This window comes from Cucumis melo, chromosome 5, assembly GCF_025177605.1.
Source record: "Cucumis melo cultivar AY chromosome 5, USDA_Cmelo_AY_1.0, whole genome shotgun sequence".
NCBI lineage: Eukaryota > Viridiplantae > Streptophyta > Magnoliopsida > Cucurbitales > Cucurbitaceae > Cucumis > Cucumis melo.
Window position 1 is genome coordinate 6,728,241 of NC_066861.1, and position 8,792 is coordinate 6,737,032.

Below are 8,792 nucleotides of genomic sequence, written 5' to 3' on the forward strand. Positions count from 1 at the left end.
TACATGTGACATAAAAAATAATAGGATCCTTGATCTTGTCCTAGGTATTCCATGCAAAAATTGAGTTATTACATTTAATAACACAGGAAACAAAAGCCATTGGCATCATTCCATCGTCATGGCATAAAATGGTGTGCCGACTTACAGACAATGATTCGGGGAAGTTGAATTCATCCCTCATGTCTTCCTAAATTTATTGTCATGCTTTTCAACTTGTACAGTTATCTTTTATATAAATTTTTGAATTGGTATTTAGAACCAATTGAATTTCAATGATGCAGGGTAGTTGAACTTGACATTATGCAGTAATTGAAAACATAGATAGTTTTACAAGGTCTATACATTCATTAGAAAACAGTACTTGCTTTATGAACAAATTTAAAGGAGAAACGATGGGGAGCAGATTTTAAGATCTCATGTACAGATCACACAAATAGTGAATAAAGTTAGATGATCCAGAACCAAGTCACAACAGAACCTAGTGCCAAACCGGTGACTAGGAACAAAACCATGACAACTCCTGCCGTTTCTGCATGTTGTAGCTGGACAACCTTTGGAGCCAACATCATGAGAACACTTGTCAAATAGCCATTGGTGAGGCCCATCAAACAAGTCAGGAACGTCACTGGAATCTCAGTTCTAAAGATTGGGGGACCATGAAGACATATGAAGAAGAGTGGAAAAAACAGGAGTCTCACGGCACATCCAACTATAACAATTTTGGGATTTTGAATAACATAAACTGCAGTGAGGGTCTTTCCAACAAGATCAAACACGTTGTAGCCGGTAATGAGGAGAATCGGGTACCAGTCTTTGAGAATGGAAGAATGAACATCCTCGGTAATGTATCCTGGAAATATTGACAACGTTACTAAATAGATGAGGACAATGCCAAACCCATACCACTTGACACTCTCTACTATTTGCCACAATGTTGATCTCCATACCGCCCCAGTCAGAGGTCCTTTTTCCTCTTCTTCCATGTTCATAGCTTGTACCTTCAAGTCCTTGTAATACTTCACCACTGGTAGCTTTTCAACTATATTGTAGAATATTATACATATAACCATAACTACAATGGAAACCGCAAAGTAAAGCCTTGCACTTGCTCTCAGACCGCTTGCATCTTGTGGGTATATTGATTTTGTTATAATCCTCAAAACTGAAACGAGGACCCCTGCAACCAAGTCAGTCAATGATTCAGTACAACCTCCATTGGTTAAGTTAAACAAACAAAGGTCCATTCGGCCATAGCAATATTTCAAGCTACTTTAATAGCAAAAGGAAGGTTCTTGTTTCCATGAAAAGAAATAATCCTTCCTACATTTGAAATCAAGATCCCGCTAGGTTTTCCTCCACCTGCATACAGTAAAACCCAACAACTAATTCTAAGAAACAGAGCAGAGTACCCTGAGTTTATATATATACTTCATGGAAAATAATAAAGCTAATTCCAACAATTACAAGAGCAACAAGATCAATCCTGTCCAAGAAAACTTCAATGCTTTCACCAAATTCTCCACACCCAGCAACCTTCCCCCAAAACCTGACATTAACTCCTCTCTTAACCTCATTCTCAGATTTGTGGTCCCCACTCGATCAAAACAAACTTCCACGTCCCACTAACGATTTGTTTCCTTCAAATTTCCCTTTTTACCCTTCCTCTCATAGGTGCAAACAATTGAAGGTCTCACATATCCATGAAAGGTGTACAACAAAAGGGTAAGCACGAAATGCAATTCAAGCTACTTTGATAATGGATAAAAGGTTATTGTTTCCATACAAAGAACGAATCCTCCTAATCACATATAAAATCAAGAACCATGAGAAGGCTTAAATAAAATGCAAGGAGATGATCTGCAATAGACCTAAATTCTTGATGATTTGATCTTATAGTCATTGGTTACAACAAAAGGGTAAGAAAGATATGTAATACATGCTAGATTATAGATAAAACATTTTCGTTTCCATAAAAAGAACTAATCCTTCAGATTACATATGAAATCACGACACGTAAGAAGGCATGCAAAGCAGCATGATGAATCAAAAATAGTTTGCTGCTACTAGTCTCTCTAAACCTAAACTCTTGAGCAGTTTATCTCTTAGTCGTGAATCACAACAAATGGGTAAGCGAGCCATGTGATTCAAGCTACTCCAGTACAGAATAAACAAGGTTCTAACTTGGAATTTCCATAAAAAGAATTAATTCTTCTGGTTGAATACCAAATCAAACCCAATGAAAATGCAATATTGCAACGCCAGGATTCTGACGGACTTATTTGATCCTTCTAAACCTAAACTCTTGATAGCTGTTTATCTTGTAGTCATGGTTCACAATAAAAGAGCAAGCAAAAAAAGTAATGATAGTGGATAAAATGTTCTCATTTCGATGAAAAGAATTCCTCCCAAGCCCACGAGAAAGACACATAATGCAAGGTGATGATTCAAACAAACTTCATTGTTTACAAGCCCCTTTAAACCTAAACCTGTATCCAATATATGTGATTCAAGCGACTTTGGTAGCGGATCAAATATTCATGTTTCCTAAAATGAGCCAATCCTTCCAGTCACATATGAATCAAGACCATGAGAAGGCATACAACGGTAGTTGGTATTTCAAATAGATTCCTTTGGCTAATAACCTTTCTAAACCTCAACTCTTGAGAACTTCATCTCATAGTCATACTTCATAACAAACAAGTAAACGAGATATGTAATTCAAAGAGTACAACAGAAAAATGCAACACAATCTCTATAACTTGCAAATATGCAAAAAGTGATACATGCAATTTACCTAAAGTTTCCTACAAAGATCAGTTAGATCATAACTAAAGGATGAAGGAATAGAAAATTCATGAAGCTCGGGTCAAAATCAGCTACCAAATTTAAAAAAAAAAATTAACATCTTACAATGACAAAAAGAAATTAATACCAGAACCAGCGGTGCCAGCAAAAACAGCCTGCATGTATCTCTCCGGGAGCTCACCGGCAGAGCCAATCACCCCACCCTGCACAACGCCATCGGCAGCACCACACAAAACCACGGATCCGATGGTCACATATAGCCCCTCGTACAACCCAACCCGACCATGAATGTAAACCACATCCATAATTGGAACCACAAGCAAAGTCAACACGAAAAGGACCAAACCCAAATTGATCCTGAAGTGTGCGTTAGACTTGTGGGAATAAAAGACAATGAAGACAAGGCAAATGAAGGAAACCCCCATGTAAACAACAGCGAAAATGCGATCGACATTTGCATCAGGGTAGAGATAGGAGAAGTAGTCGATGGCGGTAACAAAAGCGTTCCAAGGAAGGAGGTAACCAAAGCCCAAGGTAAAGTAGATTATGTAAGCAAAATGAAACGAATCCTTGGGAACCTTATTGGGTATAGAAGCGACGGTTGTAGTTGCCAGAAGAGAGGTCGATTCGGAATCTCCGTCGGCGAGACCCATCGGAGAATCGAACAGTCGGGATCTAAGAAGGGGGGTTGAGTGCGTTTTGAAACAAATTGAGCAGATATTATGTAGATAAGGTTAGTCGTAATGATTAACAAACTGGTCGGGTTGGGTTGACGGGTTATGAGAAATGTAGATCTGAATTATTAAAAAAAAAAAAAAAAAAAAAAAAAAAAAAAAGCAGTGAAGTGTACCCAACATTGGGTGTTTGGACTCAAGACAGCGCCGGAAATGAATATCGGCGCCGGGCGTTGGGAGACAAAATATCAATTTTAAGTTTGGTTTCAGAGTTATAAAAAATCCTAAAATAGACAAAGGGAGAGGAAGAAAAATGAAAATGAAAATGATATATATTTTTAGTATTTAACCATTTCATTCATTCCTTTTTTTAACAAAATCATTTTTCGTGATAAAGTAATGTCATAAGATTATTATTAACTTTTTGTGTGTGTGTGCCATCCACTAATTTAGAAACTTTTATTAGTGACATTGGAGTAGTTAATTTTTGTGATATGTTTTTTTGGCTTCTTAGTAGGACCACAAGTTTTGGTTGTATTACTAAAAGTTAATTTTCTATTAATCATTTAAAATATTAATAATGTTTTAACTTACCCATACTATGATTTACTTCCACTCTCGGTAGGTGCAACTTACGTGATTTTAAATGGATCACAAATTAATTACTTACAACTTGCATCGTGCAAAAAATGAATTATTGTTATAGAAGGATAAGAGATACCACGAAGAAATTTTAGATTGATCACAAATTATCACATGACTTTACAAATTAATGATGAAATTATAAATTATCAAACTTTAGACAAATTAAAAGTCGAAATATTTCACTAGTTGAAATTCAAGACAGAATTTGGTGTATTTGTTGAATAATGTTTTGTCGTCATCATCATTTTATATGTAGATGTATATATATATATACATACATACATACATACATACATATATATATATATATATATATATATATACACATATACATATATATATATACACATATACATATATATATATATACACATATACATATAGCTTACTCAAGTAAGATTTCCATTTCAATAATGAAAGAAGTCAAGTGAATAATCTTATTAAAGCGCTATCGAGCGAACCTATGGAAAACCATATGGGGATTCTCCCTATATTTTTGGATGGAAACCGCTCTCTTCCTTATTCACGAATTTTCTTCCTTTTGTAAAGGTTATGCAATAAGATTTTTTTTTAAAGATACTTGATCTTGAGATCATTAAGCTTTGTTTAATCACCTAGCTTTTCAAACTTAACTTAGAAAATATGCCTTAGGCAAACAACTTAACACAAAAATTAAGATGTAAACATTCTTTTTATTAACTTAAGTCACGTGATCATAACATTTTACAACACTTAGTCAAAAATACATAATCAATACTTAAACTTAAGATCTAAGTGCCTAGTAGCTTTTCTCGCCTAACAAGCCTTTCACCCTTCCTTACTTGAACTTAACACCAGATCATCTGGAAGTAAAACTTTAAAACATAAGTCAACAGACTTAGTGAGGTTTTAAGAAATCATTTTCCGAAATATCTTTTATAAACATCATTTCATCAAACACCAAATCGCCTAAATTCACCTTTTCATTTAAACACATCGTTTTGCATAAACACATTAGTCGACAACTATTCCTTTTGCCAAGAACCCCGAATCATTCTCCACGCTAAGTCTCATTACTTTGCATTTGGACTACTCTAACAATAGCATCTGAGAATATTCTGATTCGATCTTGTTGCTTAGGTCACTAAACACAATGCAGTCCTTTTCTACAATGGCCAACTTCACTCCACCATACAGTCCTTTTCTACATGGTTGTCTTTACTTCTTATGTGCACATAACAATTAGCTCATTGATAGGAAATAAACTAATGGTTTGACACCATCTCCCCAATCATTGAAATCACATAAAATATGCTTTCTATATAATATAAACTTTTCATGGAAATCTCTTTGAAAACATGCATATTGAAATAATTATTTCAAATCAGTATACATTTAATAAAGAAAGCTTAAAATCATGTAATTCATTTTGAAGAAACACTCATACTACTTGATTACTCAAATCTGAATTACTTTTCTTCTTCTTCTTCTCGCTTAGACACTTTGGCAGCACTTCAACACTTAGCCTTTTCTTTCCAAAATTTCTGAATAACAATCCTTAATAATTTGTTTGAAGACTTCTATTTATACTACTCCATTAACAAGCTCAGTTACCTTTAATCTCTTATCAGTTTTTCAACTCCTACTCTTAATGGTGCATGTGTAAGCTTAAGGTTTAACTTAATCATACTTAACTTAAACTCTACACATAGCCCATTAAGCAAACTTTTGAAAATTTCTAGGAAGTTTCCTTATTTCTTCTCGCCTAATTCTTCATCTTGTGAAACACCTTAATCGCATAAAAATACAACTTTAAAAAAGATCTTGTTGCATAACCTTTCTCACGAACTAACCAACCTTTTCTTGCATAGACCACTCAAAATGCCTATTTTAGGACACTTAGTCAAATTTATACTTCTTATCTTAACTACGGGTCTTATAGTGAGGCTGAGAATGATTAATTTGCTAGATTTGCTAAGCGATTAGTTTAGTCGATGAAGTCAGTGCCCAGTTATCCTAAGAAGACGTATGGCATAGAGTGGCTCAAAGCTTTAGGGGCCACAATGATCGAAGGTTCAATGGATTCAGTGGATGTCGAGGCATGATTGAATATGTCAAAGAAGTGTTTTAATGTTATGGATTGTCCTAAAGAGAGGAAAGCCACGTTAGCCATATTCTTACTATAGAAGGAAGTAGAGGGATGGTGGAAGTTTAACGTAGCCAGACCTGGTACGCTCATACCCTTGATTGGTAGACATTTAAAGGTGTTTTTTAGAATAAGTACTATCCAAGTACTTATTGTGAAGCCAAGAGAGATGAGTTTCTGAGGCTAGTTTTGAGGTTGCTTTTAATGGTCGAGTATGAGATAAAGTATATCGAGCTTTCCTGGTAGGCAGAGGCGATAATGTAATCTAAGAGTGGCAGATGCATGAGGTTTAAGAGAGGGTTACAACAAGAAGTGCGTACTCCTGCAACGGTTGTAGCCAAATGGACTAACTTCTCAAAGTTGGTTGAGACTAATTTATGAGTGGAGCACAATTTAAAGGAAGAGAAGTTAGTAGTTGAGTCGAGTTGAGTAGTATCTTTCGCTAGCGGTTTCAGGGTGAGATCAAAGACAGTTTGTACCAAGTGCATCTGGTAAACAGAACTTCAAAGTCCGATCTAGTGGTCAGTCGACTAGGAAAGTCAATGTAGGGAATGCCTGCCTAAGGCAAAGCAAAGGACTTCGAGTCAACCAGTTAGATCGACTGCAACATCTTGTTCAAGTTAAGAATCAGTGGTTGGTGTATAGAGGAGGATCCATGCAACTGCTGTGGCAGGATTCATCAGGGTCAATGCTTAGTTAGAGTCGATGTTTGCTACCACTACAGTAAAGAGAGACTACCCACAGTTAAGGTCAAGTTTCTAAAGAAAGTAGAAAGTGGAGTCCCGGTCTATTGATAAGTCGAGAACTACAACAGTTGGAGGAGAAGGCTCCAGTGGTTCGAAGTAGAAGGGAGCAGTCAGATGACCTCATCAGTAGGGGAAGATTAATGCTAAAACCCAGCAAAAAAGCACAGAAAGCGCCATATGTCATTACTGGTATAGTTCTTGTTCATAATACTCCTGCACATGTTTTACTAGATTCAAGTGTTATAGATTCATTTGTCTCTAGCATATTCATTACTAAGTTGAATAGGATGTTAGAGCCTTTACTTGAGGAACTAGTTATATATACTCATGTTGGTGATGCTTTACTGCTTAGTAAAGTGTTACATGATTGTGAAGTTTCTATAGAGGGAGTTAGTATGTCAGTGGATTTAATACCTCTTGAGTTGCAAGAGCTAGATGTGATACTTGGGAAGGATTTTCTATTCACTCAGTATGCTTCTATGGATTGCCATAGAAAGGAAGTAGTCTTTTGAAGACTAGAGTCGTTAGCGAAATTTGTTTATCTGTGAGAGAAAAATTATCCTGACGTGTTTGATTTCAGCCCTTAAAGCTGAAAAGATGTTGACAAAAGCATGGACGACTTTTCTTGCACATGCTGTAGAAATATAAAAGGAGAAGTTGAAACCAGAGAATGTGTTCAATGGTGAAAGAGTTCTTAAATGTTTTTTCAGATGACTTATTCAGGATTGCAACCTGATTAGGAAGTGGGTTCACCATCGAGCTTTGCCATAAATAACACCTATCTATTAAGCACCATACAAAATGGCTTCGAACGAGCTAAAGGAGTTGAATGTGTAGTTGTAAGAGTTAGTGGACAAGGGATACATTACACCTAGTGTATTGCCTTAGAGAGCTCCAATTCTGTTTGTAAAGAAGAAAGATGACACACTTAGTGTTATGTATAGATTAAGGAAATTGAATAAAGTCATGATACATAATAAGTATTCTTTGCCTCGTACAATGATCTGTTTGACCGATTAAGGGGAGTATCTGTGTTCTCCAAAATTAAACTAAAATGGCGATACCACCAGTTAAAGGTGAAGGAATCTGATATTCTGAAAATGGATTTCAGGACAAGATATGGGCACTACGAGTTTCTAATAATGTCATATGACGAATGCATCAGTAGTATTCATGGATCCCATGAACTGGATCTTTCATTTATACTTAGATGAGTGCGTGATTGTACTCATTGATGATATACTAGTGTACTCTCTTGATAAGAAGATCCACGAAGAGCATCTGAGGATTCTGTTACAGACACTATAAGATAAGCAATTGTATGCCAAGTTCAGTTAGTGTGAGTTTTGGCTAGATCAAGTAGTGTTCTTAGGATACGTTGTTTTAGTGGATGGAGTTAGTGTTCATCTGCAGAAGATCAAGGTTGTTGTTAACCGAGAAAGACCTACTACTGTGATAGAATATGTAGTTTCCTAGGCTTAGCAGAATACTACAGATGTTTCAAAGAGGATTTATCGAGGTTAACATTACCTTTAATAGCATTAACAAGAAAGAATGCTAAGTTTGAGTAGTCAGACAAGTGTGGGCCCAGAGCTTCTAGAAGTTGAAGAAGAGGTTAACCCTATCTTAACTCTTTCTGTGTCAGGAAAAGAGTATGTGATTTACTGTGATGCTTCAAGGCAAGGTCTGGGTTATGTGCTTATGCAAGAAGGCAAGGCGATTGCAGATGCTTTAAGGCAGCTGAAGAAGCATGAATACAATTACCCTACTCATGACCTAGAGTTAGCAACAATATAT

At 36.0% G+C, this 8,792-nt stretch overlaps 1 protein-coding gene across 1 annotated transcript; it reads right to left on the minus strand.

Moving 5' to 3' along the window:
* Positions 1–262: 262 nt before the first annotated feature.
* Positions 263–3,784, minus strand: LOC103499477 (equilibrative nucleotide transporter 1-like). Its single transcript, XM_008462490.3, has 2 exons — positions 2,933–3,784; positions 263–1,177 (listed from the first exon to the last, which is right to left on the minus strand). The coding sequence occupies exons 1-2, from the start codon at positions 3,456–3,458 to the stop codon at positions 447–449; spliced, it is 1,257 nt and encodes a 418-aa protein (XP_008460712.1). The 5' UTR covers positions 3,459–3,784; the 3' UTR covers positions 263–446.
* Between the last annotated feature and the right edge of the window lie 5,008 nt (positions 3,785–8,792).